We start from the raw sequence: 19,274 nt of genomic DNA, 5'->3' as shown, positions 1-19,274 counted from the left end.
CTCTAAATGTGTCAAGGAAATACTTGTGCAAGCTTAGCTTTTTATTTGCTCATTTACTGGTCATTAAAACACCTGGCTTTCAAGCATAGGGAAACCACCTTGAGTAGTAATTGCAAATATGTGAAATGTTCATTTCTTTTATAGGATAAGTATTTAGAGAAACTATCCTAACTGTATTCATGACTGATTTTGAATCACTTTATTAATGATAAATAGTGCCACTCTTTTTTGATTATCCAATAGGATTTGGAGGAAGCAAACCTAGGTATCAGCAGACTATTCATTTGACTGTTACGGGGCAGAGGAGAACTCTTCAGTATGGCTTCAGAAATTGAGTCATTTTGTTCCCTTTGCTCTTTTTTCAACCTCAAGACCCAGTCAGGGTAGCAAAGCAGACACAATCTTTAAGTCTTTTTCCTGCTCCTTCCTGCAGAGGGTAGAAGCATTGTTTACAGTTTCCACCGTAATACTCCATTGTTGAATTGAGTCCACAGTAGTGGAATAGGTTCCTTAGGACCCAAGATATTGACACCCCAGTCTTTAAAGGTCAGCCTACCCAGGAATTCCTCTACATTTACACACATCCTCTGGCCAAAGTAGTTGATCTTTTTTTTTCCATATAGAAAAAATATGGGCAGAAAACAAGGTTTTAGAAGAGCTTTTTGTGGTTGGAGCTCTATAAGAATCTTTTAAAAGGGATAACGGAGTTAGTGGCTACTAATACAGCCGCTACTTCAGCCCTTAAAACATACAATCACCATTATGTGGGAAAATGGTTATTAGGCCAGATTTAAACTCATCTCCGTCTAGAGCATTTCATGTCCGTGTGTTGCTTATGTTGTTTGTCTGCAAAGTGTCTTGTCTCTTCTAATCACTGCAAATAAAGCAATACTGAAAACTTGATAAGAGAATGCACCTTAGGGGAAGGGGCTTTTATGTTTCAAGAAGGAAGAGAAAGGAAAGACCTCTTCCTGCCTTTTGAGTAAGAGTCAGCTTTTAAGTCTCAGCTATGATTTACCAGGGCAGATTATGACAATATCCATTCTCCAGATGCTGGCCCTCTGCCTTCTAAAGCTATCCTAAAAGCTGAGGCTTGAATTGCAGCATCTGCTTGACAGATGCCAGGTTCCTCTTGGCAGGGGAAAGATCATTACTGTGTATCTTCCTTTGCCTCAGATGGCTGTGGCCCCGACTATCCCGCCAATCCTCACGCCCCCTACATGTGTTAAAAATCCATTATTGTGGATATTAAAGTAGCGATTACACTGTAAGCATATTTACGTGCCCTTTTTGTCTGGTTTATTTTTCTTTTCATCATGTATAATCTGAATCCAGCATTAGTTTCTTACATCTTCCACAAATGTCTCCAACAGAATTTTTATGTTCCAGCTTGTGTTAAATAGAAGTGAAATATTAAGGAAAATAGATTTAAGGGAAACTTGTACAACTTTTTTTTAAGCATTGTTCTCGACCATTTAATTTATTGAAAGGAGCTGCTGCTGTGGTTCTCGATTTAGCAGCGGCCATTCTTTTGTTTACATAGAGTTACAGTTTTATTTGTTGTTTTGCTCTGTACTGGAAACATAAATAAAGTTTTCTACATTATTTTCAGTCAAGGGTTGTAGTATGGTTTCTTTGTGTGTGTAGTGATACATACTTGTCTTTCTGGGCCTCACCATGGAGAAAAGAGAGCTTTGGGTTCTTGTTGGCATGAGTGATCATGTGAAGAGTTAGTATGTGAAGGAGGAGCCACTGGACATGAAAAGGTTGTAAATGGGATCCTGATACAAAGGCACCAGGTACTTCTTTCTCAGGTTCACAGAAGCAGTCCACCACCACTGAACTCCATCCTCTGAAACAAGAAAAGGTGAAGCGTTGTTGAACTAACTCCTGGAATCAAGTACAGTTACTTTATTTAGTCACAGGCTCTATTTCACTTTATCCTTAAAAAATAACAACTTCCAAACTCCCAAGGAATCTTATTTCTTAAAAAATGAGCTCTAGTACCAACTCAAATCCTCCACCCTCAAATGGGTCAACTATTTACAACTGCCCCAAATTTAACTTTTCTTTTGGCTTACCTCAGGGGGCTCAATGAAGGCTAACCAATCTGATGCATGTGTAGGCAACAGTCCCATTGACTGGCACTTATAAACAGCCAGTGCCAAACCCATGAGGTTTCCAATGAGATATACCAAACCCTGCAGAAACTTCTGACTTGAACTTTCTAGCATCTTGAAAGCTGTTGAGAGAACAAACCAAGTTTTTTTCCCCCAATATGAATCAGGTCATTTATTAAAACAATATAGACCCAAAGTAAGAGAGCAAATAGGACCACTGAAGGTGAATAAAAAACCATGATAAGTTCCCTCCCCTCCATGCTGCCACCATTATCATCACCTCCCTGTACACCCCCCTCCACCCCACTGGCAACTAGCCAACAGCAGTACTAAAGATTTTCATGAGTTTCACCTAAGAATATGTCTCCAATTCTTAAAACTTAAGGAAGGGTTGTTATATCAAGAATACTTACTGGCTGAAATGGCCATAAGTGCCTGAATGGGCCGCCAAGCCATCATACACACCATCATAGTAGGGAAGATGGAGATAGTATTGCCTGCCATGTACATGATGAAGAGGTTCATGGGAATCTGTTTGAGGGGACCCAAGGCGATATCCCAGCAGCGCTAAAACAAACACAGTTTTGTTTTTTGTTTGTTTGTTTTTTTTTAAGTTTATTTTTGAGACAGAGAGAGACAGAGCATGAACGGGGGAGGGTCAGAGAGAGGGAGACACAGAATCCGAAACAGGCTCCAGGCTCCGAGCTGTCAGCACAGAGCCCGATGCGGGGCTTGAACTCACGGACCGTGAAATCATGACCTGAGCCGAAGTCGGCCGCCTAACCGACTGAGCCACCCAGGCGCCCCAAAATAAACACAGTTTTAACTGATGATCTGTATCCTCCGTCCCACATTTGTCAGATCACTGATGTTAAGGTGAAGTGAACACAATTCCCAATTCTGTGCTTCTGAACCGACTCCTCAGTTCCACCACTTTTGCCCTTCTCCGTGTTGCCACAAGAAGCTTTCTCTTCCACTAAAGATAAGGCATCCTCAACATTTGTAATATTTTTCCCCATTGGTTTTCCAGATGTTATTTTCCCCCCATGATCTAACTAAAAAGAAAGACTTCCCTACTTTGGTTCTTGTACTTCTGCATCTATCATTGTCCCATCTACAACTGAAGAAATAGGTAAATCCACAAGATGGGAGTTAGCACATCACAATCAATAACTAAAAAAACAAACTGACAAATCAAGATATTGAAGTCCTGGGGGTGCCTAAGTGGCTCAGTTAGTTGAGAGTCCAGCTTTGGCTTGGGTCATGATCTCACGGTTCATGGGTTCGAGCCTCGCACTAGGCTCTCTACTGTCAGTGCGGAGCCCGCTTCAGATCCTCTGTCCCCCTCTCCCTCAGCCCCTCCCCTGCTCACACGCTCTCTCAAAAATAAACATAAAAAAGAGGAAAAAAAAGATACAGAAGACCTGAATGACATTAACTTAACCCAACTGACATATACAGAACATTGCACCCAACACCTGTAGAATTCACTTTCTTTTCAAACACACTTGAGACACTTAGAAAAGCTGACCACTTGCAGAGCCATGAAGAAAGTGTCAGCTCACAAGAACCCAAATCCTACAAAGCATGTTCTTTGCTTATGATGCAATTAAGCTAAAAGTCAGTAACAAAAAGAAAACAAAACTCCCTACGTGTTAGAATTAACAAATGTATTCTAAATAATCAACAAATCAAAGAAGAAATTAAATACGTATTAGAAAACTATTTCTCTTTTAAAAATTTTAAAAAGCTTTTATTTTAAATTCCAGTGAACATACAGTGTAACATTAGTTTCAGATGTACATTATAGTGATTCAACACTTCATACAAGGTGCTCATCACAAGTGCACCCAAATCCCCATCACCTATTTAACCCATGCCTCCACCCACCTCCCCTCTGAGTCTGTTTCTTGGTTTGCACCTCTCTCTCCCCGCCTTTTGCTCATTTGTTTCTTAAATCTCATATATGAGTGAAATCATATGGTATTTGTCTTTCTCTGACTTATTTCTCTTAGGATAATACTCCTTAGCTCCATCCACATTGTGCTCGGCATCTATTTCAAGAAGTTAGAGAAAGGAATAAAGCCCACAGAAATGAGAAGGAAATAAAAATGAGAAAAGAAATTAATGAAATTTTCTTTAAGTAAACAAAGCTGAAGGCATTTTTTTTGAAGATTAATAAAATCAATACTGGAGAGCCTGACGAAGGAAAAAGAGATATTTTACATTGTGAATAAAAGAGGAACATCTCTATAGTTCTTGCAGTGTATTAAAGTGATCATATTATGAATTTTGGGAAATGGATAAATTCCTAGAAGAACTACCTAACAGCATAATATATTAGATTGAAATTTTAAATAGTCCTCAAATTGTTTAAGAAACTGAATCTTTAATTAAGCCCAGCTGGTTTTCCTTGGAAAATTCTAAACATTTTAGGAAAAAATTAAGCCAATCTTATACACACTCTCAGAAAATAAAAAATGATCATTCTGCAACTCATTAAATGGGGCCCCATAAATACCAAAACCTGACAAGGACATTATGAGAAAAGTTTATAGATTGATATTACTCCTGAAACTAAATGTAAAAATCCTAAACAAAATATTAAGTAAATCTAGTAATAGAAGAATATATCACTATGCATTGAGCTTATTCGTGTTAAAAGAATAAATGGCCATATTTGTAAGCAGTTCCTGATGTGTCACTTACATAAAAGATCACTTATCTTGGAGTTTAAAGATCAAACCATCCATACAACAGAAGTGTTCTAAAGTATAATAATCTACCTACAAAATCAGGCCATTTTAATACTTTCATGTTACTCATAATACTACAATTTGATGTACCAAGATGAAAAGTGATATACTTATCAAGAAAGGCACTGATACCAGCTGTCATTTTCATGTTGTAAAAATCACTGCATTTCATGAAATGAAGATCATTTGGTATTGAGCAATATTAAGGCTGAGATGAAAAAAAGTGCCAGGTTGTGTTCTAGCTGTCAGGAAACAAAAATCTGCTCTCCTGGAGCTTACCAACATAAAAAAGACAGTTGATAAAGTAACTATATCATATACATGAGTGATACGGGAAAAATATAGGAATTAGGAAAGGGTAAGTAGGAAAACAGGATAGGGAGTGCCATGAGTAGGCTTCACTAAGAAGGTAATTTTTTTTTAAATTTTTTTTTTAACGTTTTTATTTATTTTTGAGACAGGGAGAGACAGAGCATGAACAGGGGAGGGTCAGAGAGAGGGAGACACAGAATCTGAAACAGGCTCCAGGCTCTGAGCTGTCAGTACAGAGCCCGACGCGGGGCTCAAACTCACGGACCGTGAGATCATGACCTGAGCCGAAGCCGGACGCTTAACCAACTGAGCCACCCAGGCACCCCTACTAAGAAGGTAATATTTGAGAGACCTAAAGGAGATGGGAGAGCAAGTCATAAAAGTATCTGGGGGAAGAGTATTCCAGGAAATGTAGGAAAGTCTGAGATGGAAGCCTGCCAGGTATATTCAAGAAGCAGCAAGGTGGCCATTCTGACTACAGTGGAATGAAGAACAAAGGGGAAAGTGACAGAAGATGAAGTCGCTCAGACTCGAATGATAGGTAAGGTAATAAATAGTAATAAGTAACAAACTTTCTCATCTGTTGTGAGGATAAAGCCAAAAGGATATCTGACACATTGGTTGTGTCAGGGAACTAGAGTTGTGGTTGTAAGGGAACTAGAGTAAAAGGAGGGCTTCAGCTGTTAGGCACAGGCACCAGTAGATAATTTCCACCTACTTTCTTACATCGTTCAAACGCCTTTTGTTTTTCCAACTATTAAGCACTTTTACTACTGTAAGTTAATCTCAATCAGCTTATCTACCAATATTGGGGTTAAGACTCCTACAGTAAGTCAGTCATATGCTGCCTAGGAGAGGAGGGTGCGTGTGTAGGTCAGGACTGGCCTAAGAACTACTGTGACATCTATACCTCTGTACCTTCTCCACCAGAATCCGGTCTGTCTCCTGCACGCTGGTATCAGGCACTTGCTTGTCCAGGTAGCCAACAGGGTACAGCGAATCTCCCTGGCCACCGCCCCGGTCACTTCGGCTCCTAAAGAACCAAAGCAGGAAACTAAGGCTGCAGCCTTCCACACTTCAAATCCCACATTGCCTGTTCTATTAATCATAGGAACAAAGAGCCTCAGATACACCTACCCAGATTAGACCAAGCCCTCTCGTGGGTTCGTCAGACCTCTGTCTATTACATATAAACATCCTTTGATGTTTATTTGTTATATTACATATATATGTAATATGTTTTATTACATATAAACATCCTTTGAACATTAGAAACTTCCGCGGCAGAGAAGCCACTAGCTCCCCAGGAGTCGTCTTTATGCCACCCGTCCTTTTCAGAGAGTTGTGCCTCAGAGATCAGTCCCTATTCCTCTGCGGCAGTACTGGGGTGAAGGCTCCGTTACCTAGCTTGGCCGCTGCTCCTCACCTGCTGCCTCCTCCAGGCCCGCTCAGTTCAATGGCCCACTTGAAGCGCCGGCCTCGGTTAGCCACCAGGCTCCCCTGGGCCGTCATGGCAACGGCCACCTACCAAGGCTGCAAAGCTCCTCACTGTAAAGCGGGCCGGGACCCAAGCCCACCGACACCCGCTACTTCTCTGTCTTACTCTTCAAGCCCGCTTCCGGCGCGTAACGTAAACGTCACTTCCACCCGGAAATTGGCGGACGGAGGGTGGAAGAGAGAGTCCTTGGAAGTGCAGAAGGTGGGTGTCGTGAAGGTCAGACCGTACTTAGCTCCGTAAAACGACCCCGAGCGCTTCCTCCTCTCTAAAGAGGCCTTTTGTGTGTTCCCTGACCTCTGAGGTGCCCTTTGCAGAGGGAAAGTCCTTACTGACCCTGTTAGGAATTGAAGCGTAGAAATCCTTCTTGAGCTCCTACGCTCTCCCGGGAAGACAAGATTCAAATCTGCGTTAAAACCTGTATTCACCACGGGTTGAGTGACTTTGAGCAAGTTATTTAGTAGCTTCCGAGTATTGAAAATCCCCTCCATGTCCCAGGAGCTTTGTGTTGAAGAAGTCACGTTAACCCTGCGCGGTAAATAGTCCTATGCTCATTCCGCCCAATGCTAGGAGGCAGTGTAGAAGTGGGAAGGCTCGTGGGCCTGAGATACAGATGGCCTTCTTTTGAATCCTGGCTTCTTTACTTATGTGACTTTGGACAAGTTAAATCTTTTGTGTTTCAACCTTTTCATATGTAGAAGTTGGATAATCTGCCTACTTTCCAGGGTTCTGAGGTTAAATGGAGTGCCCGCTACGTATGCATCATTTTTTTTAATTAAAAAAAAAAACAAAAACACAATAGTGATTGGATTTTGTGTTCAGTTGTATACTTATATAATTTAACCTGATGTTCGATATTTAAGTTGTTTCCCGTTTCTACCCCTATTATAACCATTGAATGTGAACATTCTTGTGTGTGTTGTATTTCCTTAAGTTGAATACCTAGAAGCACAGTTGCTGGATCAAAGACTATGCACATTTTTAAGGAATTTTCATTTTAAATGCTCACTAGCAAAATCGCACCCATTTGCATTCCACCAGCTTTATAATGTGTTTTAATTGGTGGTTTGAAAATGGTACTGTATTTTTAAACTTTTTTTTCTTTGACTCCCAAGTTACTTGATATAGTCGGCTTAGGGGTGAGGGAGGAGGAGGAATGAGGTGAGAATATAATCAAGAGCTAAGATTGAAAAGGGCCAATTAAAGAGTTTGGACCCTTGAAGATGATGCTGATCCGGAGACGCTGAAGATTTCCATCCCCACTTCGTTTTCTGATTTTAAAAGTATCGTGTGTTCATAGACTGTTTGAATAAGGTAGTAACAAGAAACACTTTTCCCCTTCCAATTCATTCTAAAATATTTATCTGATCTTAGGAAGACTCAACTTGTGGATTGCTTTCCTGCTTTTTTTCTACTTTTCTGCCTTTATCTCTTATCTCTGATAAACCTTTGAGATTCATCTCAGACTTCACAAGGGTCTTGGCCCTATTGGGCAATCTTCTTTGTCCCCACTGTAATCTGCGTAACAGCACTTACTGCATTGCATTTATGTTTGTTGACATCCCCTGAGCACATGTCTACCCCCTCTCTTGCTGCACCCTGCCCTAAATTCCTTAAAGGTAGGAGGTATGTGTTAATTATATTTGATTCCACTGCCTAGAACATGATGTATTGAATAACTGTTTAGTGAATGTGAGTAAATTAATTGAAAGTAAATATAATACAGAACTGAATATACTATAATTACATTTATGTGAAAAAATGTAAAAACTAGAAGGGAATACGTTTTAGAACGTTATCTATTGTATCCAATTAATGGTTTTCATGGATTTTTTTTCTTTTTTTGAGTTCAAGTTTCTTTAATAAATTGTAAAGGAGCACTTTTGAAAACATTGTTAGTCATTTGAATCATATATTCCGTCCCTTTTAAAGTACTCCCCCACTTACTATAAAAATGTTTAAACTGGAACCCAAATCGAGGTTGCTTTGGCCTCAGTAGGTTAGTCCAGGTCATTTATTCCTTTATCCTAGGAATCCTCATAGTGTAATTTGCTAAAACATGTTCCAAAGAACATGAAGACTGAGGTGAACAATGAGACTGAACTGAGAAAGTGTTCCAAGGTCAAATACACTTGAGGAAAACTGTAGATGATATTCTGCACACACACCCTAGAGGGTCTCAGAGTGATGAATATAACATATTAAAACCATGAGAAATGATTCAGTAATGAATCTTCATTTCCCATCCACCTAAATAAGAAGCCCCCCCTTTTTTTCCTTATCACACCTATTAACTTCCTATGGAGTCATTGTTCCATAGAATACTTTAGAAGTCTTGAGAAAGATGAAGGTACTCCCTGACAAGCTCTGCTTGTTGTTGTTGTTTTTTAAGATTATTAGAATACCATAAGAAGTAATAGATCCTTTATAGAAATGGAATTTCAAGTTGAATTTAAACTTGAGGACTCAGGGTTTTTTTGTTTGTTTGTTTGTTTGTTTTTACTAATTATGTTTTGCAAGAAAAGTCAAGGGAAACCTAAATTCTGATCCTGACTCCAAATGAACTCCACTTTGAGTTAGGAACTCTTGGCTTTAATTTCTTCATCTCTAAAATAAGGGACTTCTAGATGACTTCTAAGGGTAACTTCCAATTCTAAAATACATTTTTTTTTTTCCAAAAACATTTTGCATATGTGGCGCCTGGGTGGCTCAGTTGGTTGAGCGTCCGACTTTGGCTCAGGTCATGATCTCACGGTTCCTGAGTTTGAGCCCCGTGTCTGGCTCTGTGCTGACAGCTCAGGGCCTGGAGCCTGCTTCGGATTCTGTGTCTCCCTCTCTCTGCTCCTCCCCCACTCATGCTGTCTCTCTCTCTCCTTCAAAAATAAATAAAAACATTTAAAAAAACACTTTGCATATTATTCTTTCATAGACGTAGAAAAAATGATGAACACATAAAGGAGTAATGGGATTTCAGATAATTTTTTTAAATTGTGCTTTCCCATACTTTTCCTAGTTACCTGCATTGTGCAGGTACCATTTTTGGATTTAGAAAAAGTATAAATGTTAATAATATGACACATTTCCAAACCTAGAAGCATAATGGTTCTCTGTCCCGGATTCACAGGAGAATCACCTTGGAATCTCTTTAAAAATATTGATGCCTGGGCCACACTCCAGAGATTCTAATTCATTTGCTTAGGGTAGAGCATGGGTCTACTGTGTAGCAAGTACTAAGAATCACTGACCCAGAGCATTTTGCTGCTCTAAAAGGTTTGAACTTAACACAGTAATTTAAGCAAACAGTCAGTGGTTTCTGAGAGCCTCCTTGTATGCCTCCCACTGGACTAACCTTGAATAAGACAATAATGGAAATACTCAATTTGTAAAAATAAATCTTAAACTTCTTTTGTGACTTTGAGCAAATACGATTTTAATTAAAGAAACTGAGAAGACCCACACCATGATTCCATAGGTCTTGTGAGTTGCCTCAAGTGACTTTATATTTGGGCTATCTACACAGTTTTTGTATTTGTTTTTGAATCTCACCGCCCCCCCACCACCACTTTAGGCGTCTAAGATGCTATCTGTTTCTAATACTATATGCCATTTTCTGAGCAGTTGCATTTGGATTGAAACTTGAAAAGGATATTTTTATTTATTTATTTTTGTTTATTTATTTTTTTAATTTTAAGTAGGCCCCATGCCCAACATAGGGCTCAAAACTCACGACCTGCAGTCCAGGAGTCACATGCTTTACCAGGGCGGTGCCCCGAAGAAAAAAATTTTTTTCTAAGTTTATTTATTTATTTTGAGAGAGAAAGAGACAGCACGAGTGGGGGAATGGCAGAGAGAGAGGGAGAGAGATGATCTCAAGCAGGCTCCGAGCTGCCAGTACAGAGCCCGATTCGGGGCTGGAACCCAGGAAGCTGCGAGATCATGACCTGAGCTGAAACTAAGTAAGACACTTAACCGACTGACCCATTCAGACACCCTGAAAATTTTCTATTCAAACAACCAGATTTGCAAGAATGGATCTCTCTAAAGGGGAAAAAAAAAAAAGCTTTCATAGGTAATGTCTTACATTCTGGGGTATGCCACTTAACAATGTCTGTACAATAATTGTTCTGCCCTCTTCCGTGGTCCAACCAGCTTCCCTAGTATGCTGTTCTAAAAGGTCCTAAGACTTTTGGTAGCTTCCATAAAATGGGTTTCAATTGCAAATCCCCAGTTTATTTGTGTTATTTAACTCTCCTATCATCCATCACTTCTGAAAAGGACCACCTCACACTATTTTATTCAAGATGCGATTTATTCCATGTCAGTAAGAGTCTTAATGAGAGGAAACTTTTTTCCTCCATTTTGTCTGTTTGCAATTTCAAACCCCTTTAGTGTAAAAACAATTTGGTGGGGAGTGGGGAGCGGTAAAATACTACCTTCCTAGTTGGGTTTCTGCGTCATTTCTATGTGGATGACATTTTTTTTTTTTTTTTAATTTCTGGTTTATGGCTCTGCGGGTGTCATGAAATACCGCTGTCAGCAGTGACATGAACTAGACAGTGCTGGGAGATGTTGGCTAGTAATACCATTCTTCCCTAACAATTACCTTTTTTTCATTTCAGGAGAGCTGTTGTGCAATTCACATTTTAACAAGTTCCCATTATAGCACTTCCCTCCAGCACTTGCTTAGGAAACTGGGAGGATTGCCATTCCCACAGATCTTATTAAAGGATAAGAATGACAACCATAGCATGAGTCATTATGATACATTACTGATGGCCCAGGATGCTTCTTCAAGCGTGATTACTTTGGATTCATTCTGGTGATTAATTTCAGGTATCTTGGATGTGGGCTAACTTGTCTCTACATCAGGTACCTGAATGACCAATACAGGTCCTTTATGGCACTTTTTCCTATGTGCTAATTTTTAAAAGCCTCAATTGGTTCAGATATAAGCACTGCTTTATGGCCTGAATTTTTTGGAAGGAAGATTATTGTGCACTGAATGTTTATGTTTCCCCTAAACTCATGTGTTGAAGCCCTAACACCGACATGATAGTATTTGGAGATGGGGCCTTTGGGAGGTAATTAGGGTTAGATGAGGTCATGAAGGTGGGGCTCTCATAATGGGATTAGTGTCCTTAGAAGAAACCCAAGAGAGCTCACTATCTCACTCCACCATATCAAGACATAGTGAAAAGATGGCTGTCTACAGGCCAGGAAGAGGGCTGTCTTCAGTAATTGAATCAGCCAGCACCTTGATCTCAGACCAGCCTCCAGAACTGTGAGAAAATCTATTTCTGTTGTATAAGCCACCCAATCTGTGGTATTTCATTATGGCAGCCCGAGCAAATTAATGTGAGGATTAAGTAGGATTCAGAAAAATTGAATAAGTACCTTTTGGTACTTGGAGGCAAAGTCATCCCCTGAAACATAAACATAAATGCAGGGGTGTTTAATTTGTAGGAGCTTATTGTGTAAATGTAAACATACTCAACACTGTCCACTGACTTTTTTTTTTTTTCACCTTATCTTGGATATCTTCCATATGTGTCACTCAGTTTTGCCTCATTTTTTAAAAGGCTATAGAGTATACATAGGATAGGATGTATGATAATTTAGTTAACCAGTCTCCAGTTGATGGACATTTAGGTTGTTCCCTTTTGTCACTATTACAAAACATGTTGCTGTGAACATCCCTAGGGACCTTGTCAACATGGTTCTATAGGAGGTTTGTGGACTAAATTATGTCTATAGTCTTGTAGTAAATTGAATAGCGTCCCCCCAAAATTCACATCCATCTAGATGGAAACTCAGAACATGACTTTTTTTGGAAATAAGGTCTTCACAGATTTAGTTAGTTAAGGTGAGGTCATATTGGATGACGGTGGGCCCTAAATCCAATGACTCGTGTTCTCATAAAAAGAGAGGAAGACACACAGATAAACAGGGAAGAAGTCCATGTGATAATGGAGACAGAGACTGGAGTAATGCAGCTACAAGCCAATGATTGCCAGAGCCACCGGAAGCTCAGAAGAGGCAAGGAAGGATTCCTCCCTAGAGCCTGCAGAGAGCATGGTCTTTGGCAACACCTTGATTTTGGGCTTGTGGTCTCCAGAATTAAGGGAGACTCTATTTCTGTTGTTTTAAGCCACCCAGATTCTGATACTTCATTACAGGAGCCCTAGGAAATGGATACAAGTTTCTTTCTAAAAGAGGTCCATTCAAATGAATCCAGCTAACAACCAGGGCTAGCTAGCTTCAGTGGGAAAAAAAATATAACAAGTAATAAAACAGTATTGCCAAAGCTGCCAAATTAAATTCTAAACTTTCAGAAATTTGCATGAGAAGTTTTATTCAATTTCCTACTTGCTTATGATTAGTTCCTGTAATAAAGTGATTTTTAGAAATTAATTACAAAAGAAGGACAATTATTGTATAAAATGGAAAATGCAACTAACCCAAAAAAAAGGTAATAAATCATACCATGGAAACAAAAAAAATTTTTTCCCATAGACATTTTGAGTTCAACTCTTCCAGACTTTTTTGATTTATATTTACACTTACTAAGACTATACGGTTTTATAACATGCTGTTTCATGAAGAGCCATGCTTTCATCTTTTAAAAAGGCAAAGAAAAAAGTATGGCTTAATCTTTATTTCAATGTTTTTTAATGTCTCTGATAGCTCTTGCCAGATGTTCAGGCTCTGTTGCTCCCATCCCACCCTGACCAAGATCACGAGGCACCCACCAGACTTGCACACTCCTCTCCACCCAGCCTGCAGCTGGAGCCACACCCCATCTCCCAGGACCTATGCTGGTACTGCTACTCTTTCTAGATAAGAGTAATTTTTTTAGAATATTGGCTTTCTCTCCCTTAAAGGATTCAGAGTTCAGGTAAGTTTGGGCAGCACTGCATATATCTTTCTTTTAGAGATTTACAATTCATGTTAGTATTTTTTTTAATTTAAATCCAAGTTAGTTAACATATAGTGTAATAATGGTTTCAGGAATAGAATTTAGTGATTCATCATTTACATATACCATCCAGGGCTCATCCCAATGCATGCCCTCCTTAGTGCCCATCACCCATTTAGCCCATCCCCCGCTCCGCTCCCCTCCCCTCCAGCAACACTCAGTTTGTTCTCTGTATTTAAGAGTCTCTAAAAAAAAAAGAGAGAGAGAGTCTCTTATGGGTTGCCTCCCTCTCTGTTTTTATCTTATTTTTGCTTCCCTTCCCCTGTGTTCATCTGTTAATGTTAGTATTTTAAAGACTGAAAAGTGCTATAGTAAAGAAATAACTTATTTAATATTTGTTTAATCCAAAGTTGCCAAACTTTGTGGCCAAGGAAGACTTTTTCTTTTTCTTTTTTCCTCTTTGTTCAATCTACCAACAGCTTATAGAACTGGTATTGTGAAGAACAGAGCTAATTTGGGGTAGGAACTTGAGCCAGTTTAGGTTCAGACTCAATTTTGTCACTGTAGGAGTAGTTTTGCCTTTGCATCCAGCTCCGAGAGGTGGACTTCAGTCTTGCAATCTTCCTACTGCCTCCATCTCCTGAGGCTGGGGATCTGCTTTCCTCTTTCACGTCTCCTTTCCATGGACATTATCCTGCTTCTGATTATTGCTGTCCTGCCCATTTTGTTGCCTTCCTGCCTGCCACCCTGCCCTTGAACTCCCCTCTACGAGGTCTGTTTGTTATGAGGCACCAGCAGTGTTGAGCCCCCTAAACAACGTCATGGTTGGGTGTGTGTTGCATATGGCATAGCTTTCAGATGCCATGTACCGATTACCAGGCCATCAGCACCACAACAGGTCTGTCTTCCCACCACTGGTCCCGCTGCTAGAGCTGGTGTAATTCCAGGACTCTGCTTTCCAAGGCAGCACTCAACCATACTGTGTTCTCTTGGAAAGATCACTGAACAGGTAAAGTTCGGAGTTGGGGGATATTCTGCAAAGAGATACACAATCAGTGCACTAGGCACTACTGAAGTGTTTTACATAGGTTACCCTACTTCCCAGCATCCCCCAGGGAAGAATATTATTATCTCCACTGTGCAGTTAAGGTAAAAATAGAGCAGAAAGGGTCCAAAAGCAGTGATCCAGGCTTCTGATAGAGATGAGCTTTGCTCCAAGGCTAGTGTTCTTTCCACTCTAGGATGCTGCTGTCTACCATCTTCCAGTTGGTAACAGTGTACCCTAGTTGCTGGAAATCTACTTGGGGAAGGAGGGAAATAGTCTCTTGGGATTCAGAGTTGAAAATCTATAAATAACAAATGTTACCTGCTGTCCAGCTCTTGAGTTGTAACAGAGAGCTGCATCAGAGACTGTCTTTTTGGTTTTGTTTTTTAAATTTTTTTAATGTTTATTTTTGAGAGAGAGAGAGCGCGAGTAGGGGAGGGCAGAGAGAGAGGGAGATACAGAATCTGAAGCTGGCTCCAGGCCCCGAGCTGTCAGCACAGAGCTAAACGCAGGGCTCAAACTCATGAACTGCGAGATCATGACCTGAAGCCAGATGCTCAACCGACTGAGCCACCAAGGTGCCCCCAGAAACTGTCTTAACAGGAGGATCTCCTACTACCCTACAGTCCCCACCACTTCCACCGTCCAGCAGCCCTCAAACCCCCCTCTCCCCTACCCCACCCCCTTGCCACACACACACACAAACTTTGCTGCTTCTGAACCACGGAGGGCATTGGTACAGCGGTGGTGATTGAAATAATCATAAACCTTGTAAACTGGGAGCGAAATCTCTTTTCCACTGCTACTGCCTTATCTGAAACGTTCCCTAATGCCATTCCTTCCTTCCACAGTCTACACAGGAAGGTGGGGAAGGGAGGAGCAGAAAAAAAAAGGGATTGACTTCCCACTTGGACTGCCAAAGTCAAGTGCCTGGAATTTTCCAAAGGCTGTGAAGGCTGAGCAGTGGATGCAGTTATTTATGGAATGGATGAGCTATTGCTGTCTTGTATTTAGGTCTCTTTAGGCATTGCCCTTCGTCAGTCTGCACTGATGAGAATGACACACACCACAGTAAAAGCTGTGGCTCCCTGAACCGCTGGCGTGAACTACAGCACTTTCATACCTAAGGTTCTTGCCAGCAGTCCCCCCTCCCTCCCACCAGCCATCTTGTATCCTGGTGAGGGCTTAATCCTCCTGAAGTACTGATTTAACCATCGAGCTTCCTGGCTCCATGTCTATGCATTTTTTTTAACTGACATTTTTATTATGCGCATTTATATTAATTGGCATGGATTGACTTATATGACATTTATTATAAAAAACAGTTTACAGAGTTGTAGGTAGGATATAATCTCACCTCTGTTCCTAGATATAGTTACATTTGCATAGGAAAAAAAACCCCATATATTCAAGATGGAAATAGTGCTTATTCATGAGTAATAGACTTCTAAGGGTTTCTAGTGATTTTTTTCTTTCCCCAAAACCTTTGCTTCATCGCTCCAGATTTTCACAACCTGTCAAGTGACCACATACGTTTTTAGGCTTTGCTCTTGCTACCCTGCTTGTCAAAAATCCTCTTCAGCTTGTCAGGCCTGGTTCAAATCTTCCTCCATGACACCCCCACCGCCACCCCCACCCCAGCTGTCCAGTTAGAAGTGTACATAAGACTTTGCATGAGTGTTCTTTTCTCACGCGGGTGCTTATGTTCAGGGTGTATGCTATGCACTGTCCCTGAATGACATCCATACCCTTAAGCAGATGGGGTGGGGGCAGAAATGCTAACTCAGCTGCCTGTTCATTCAGATAGAAGGAATATAAGGTATTCAGAAGGAAGGAATAAGAGAATGACCAGAGGAGTACTTCCCTCAGACACTGCTCACTGGGAGGGCTAGCCACGAACCACCTTTCTATGCACAAGGACTCGTGCAGGGATAATAAAAACATGTATGGGATGACCTTTATTTATTTATTTATTTATTTATGTAAGTAATCTTTACACCCAACATGGGGCTTGAACTCACAACCCTGAGATCAAAAGCCACATGCTCTACTAGTGACTGAGCCAACCAAGAGTCCCTCTTTTTTTTTAAATCCATAAAAAGAGAAAAGCTTGATTGAGCGCCAAGTGAAAAAAATTCAATTTTGGTTGACTCAAAAGTGTCAATGAAGAAGATGAACCTGCTGTCTCATCGCTAAAATGTATATATTTCGAAAGTTGCAACATGAAGGCAAATCTCTTTATTTTCACTTTAAATTATGTCGACACCAGGCAGCGACATGAGATCTATAGGCCAGGGCTGCTCTTCACTGGTATAACTTTAGAACCTGAGTCTGGGGATGGACTGCCTGAGACACTGTGCCCTAAGAAGACCTAGAAATGAGAATATCGGGATTCGCCTCTGGCCTTCAGACAACCCGAGGCCTTGTTTTGGCTGACATCTCTCTGTGTTAACGCAGCACATTCCTTGAGTCCTAGGACTCCGTTATTTGTCTTCTCTCAACATCCAGCCTCCCTTGAGATAAAGTCCCATGTCTTACACTCTTCATCCTCTTCCGATGAGGGCCCCACCGATGCCTTTTGTGGGTTATCAGGAAATTCCTGTTTATGATGGTAGTGATGAAGAAACAGCTTGAAAGAAAGTGACTTCATCCATGTGCGTTGAATTTTTTTTTTCTTTAAAATAGCACACCTACTTAGTGGAGGTCATACGCAAGGAATGTTCTATGTTGCAACACCCCTAGAGCCCAGGGGTCCTGCTCCCTCCCCTCACTCACCACACTGGCCTCTCTCAACAGTCCCACCTGTTACAGGTGTGGCCACACACATAGGCATGTGCCTGCTTGTGCTTGGCTCTTAAAGGCATTGCCAATGCAAAATATATCTTAAAATATTTCTACCACCAACCTAAAGTAGTGACCCACTCACCATTACTTAATTTTTTGTATTAAGTAGGTAAGGACCCAGTTACCAGGGAGGAAAAATATATTGCTTTTATCATCTAATGACATCTTAGTTCTGATTAGTTTATCTGTGAGGCCTCTCATTGCTCTGAGCTCCCACAGCATTTAGGATATACCTTTTGTCATTGCACTCACCACAGTTTATTCGAATGATCTCTTTCCCTGTTTATCCAACCCCCTAGGAGCTCCTCTGGACTATCTGTAGCAGCTGATGCAATGTCAGCCTTGTACATGGTAGGCCCTCAAAAATATTGCTGAACCAAACGTAAGCAACCCATGCCTTAGGCAAGCCCTGGAGAGTTCTGGAAAAAAGAGCCCCCCCCCACCCCCCCCCAAGAGTGGAGGAATGTAGTCTTGCAGTGAGAAAATGTTTTTTCAAATACACCACTTGATTGGCTTCTGCAAGGGCTCCCATCACAATTTGATTAACCTTGACCAGTGGCTTACCTTTGAAGATGGGTACACTCTGTGTCTACTAAGATGAATAGAATTTCCTCAGTAATTAAAAGCAGGTGAGGGACAGACCCAACCCTAACCTCATATTCTAGTGTTTCCAGTCCCAGAGAGACTGAATTTGCTTTCTGGGATAGGGTTTGCATCAGACATATTTCTTGTGTTCTTAAGAGTCTAACACAGAGTCTGACACATATTAGGAATTGAAACATAATAGCTAATAATTATAGAGTGCTTACCATATGGCAGACACATTCCTCTAAGCATTTTATATGTATGAACTCATTTAATCCTCACAACTATGAGACAGATACTATTATAATCCCCATTTTACAGATGGGCAAACCAAAGCACACGAGAATTTTTATGACTTGTGCAAGGTCACATAGCTCCAGAGTCCATGCTTTTTAAATACTTTGCCTTAGTACCTTTAAATGCGAGTGAAGGAATAAATCTCTCCCTGCACCATACTTTTATAGCAGATGTTTTCCTCTCCTGGGACACCACTTAAGGCAGTCTCCCCCACCAGACTGTCACTAGCTCGGGGTCATTCTTTGACTTTTGTCCACCCTCAGTTTCTAGAGCTTGACTGCTTGCCGCGCCATAGCAGGACTACCGGGCGTGCGCGTGGCCACCAGGGGGCACTATGGGCACACGTCCTCTTCCCTCCTCCCTCCAGTCCTGCGCGACATGAGAGGGGGCCGAGCCAGCGTTGGGCGGAGCCTGGGAGAAGCGTCAAGGGGGAGCTATCCCGGCGGGCCGCGCGCGCGGCCGCGTTTGAATGGCTCAGAGTGGGGCTCGGCCCGGGAGCCGAGGGACGGTCTAGGCTGCCGGGCGCAGCTCGTCAGCGCCGGGGCAGGGCTGAGGTGCCACGGTACCATGAGGCGCCGGTAAGTGAGGGCCGGGACTGTGCGAGCCCGGCGCCCGCAGCTGCCGTGCCGAGGCCGCGCGTCTCCTCCGGTCCGGCCGCGCCCTGGGCCCACCTGCAGGCCCCGCGGCGGCCTCCGCTCGGCGGAGCCCGGCGGCGGGGCTGCGGGGTCGGAGCGTGGGGAAGGGCGGGGCGGCGAGACCTCCGTTTCCCGCGAGTAGCCCCTGCCCGGCCGCTGCGGGAAGGGTCCGGACCGCGGGCGCGGGAGGCCAGCTGGGGGTCGCCGCGGGGCCGGGCCGGGAGAGGCGTGGACGCGACCAGCTGTCACTTATTTATCTGCGGGTGGAG

At 41.9% G+C, this 19,274-nt stretch overlaps 2 protein-coding genes across 5 annotated transcripts in view; one reads left to right on the top strand and one right to left on the bottom strand.

The window, feature by feature from the left end:
- Positions 1 to 1,272: 1,272 nt before the first annotated feature.
- EMC4 (ER membrane protein complex subunit 4) lies at positions 1,273 to 6,806 on the bottom strand. Of its 4 annotated transcripts, none has more exons than XM_007087473.3 (5): positions 6,615 to 6,806; positions 6,107 to 6,221; positions 2,534 to 2,687; positions 2,082 to 2,242; positions 1,273 to 1,852 (listed from the first exon to the last, which is right to left on the bottom strand). In XM_007087473.3, the coding sequence occupies exons 1-5, from the start codon at positions 6,698 to 6,700 to the stop codon at positions 1,817 to 1,819; spliced, it is 552 nt and encodes a 183-aa protein (XP_007087535.1). In that variant the 5' UTR covers positions 6,701 to 6,806; the 3' UTR covers positions 1,273 to 1,816. The 4 variants fall into 4 exon arrangements, with proteins under 4 accessions (XP_007087535.1, XP_042845205.1, XP_042845204.1 ...); XM_042989271.1 differs by having other exon boundaries at positions 6,099 to 6,221; positions 6,592 to 6,682; XM_042989270.1 differs by having other exon boundaries at positions 6,592 to 6,682.
- Positions 6,807 to 18,852: 12,046 nt separating this feature from the next.
- Positions 18,853 to 19,274, top strand: part of KATNBL1 (katanin regulatory subunit B1 like 1) — a 45,601-nt gene continuing 45,179 nt past the window's right edge. Inside the window, exon 1 of the mRNA XM_042989267.1 lies at positions 18,853 to 18,948. The gene's annotated coding sequence lies outside the window, so the exon portion shown is untranslated. The remainder of the gene's footprint in view (positions 18,949 to 19,274) is intronic.

Source organism: Panthera tigris, chromosome B3 (genome assembly GCF_018350195.1).
Source record: "Panthera tigris isolate Pti1 chromosome B3, P.tigris_Pti1_mat1.1, whole genome shotgun sequence".
Classification (NCBI taxonomy): Eukaryota; Metazoa; Chordata; class Mammalia; order Carnivora; family Felidae; genus Panthera; species Panthera tigris.
Note: the sequence above shows the minus strand (reverse complement) of the source record. Positions and strands in the feature narration are given on the sequence as shown.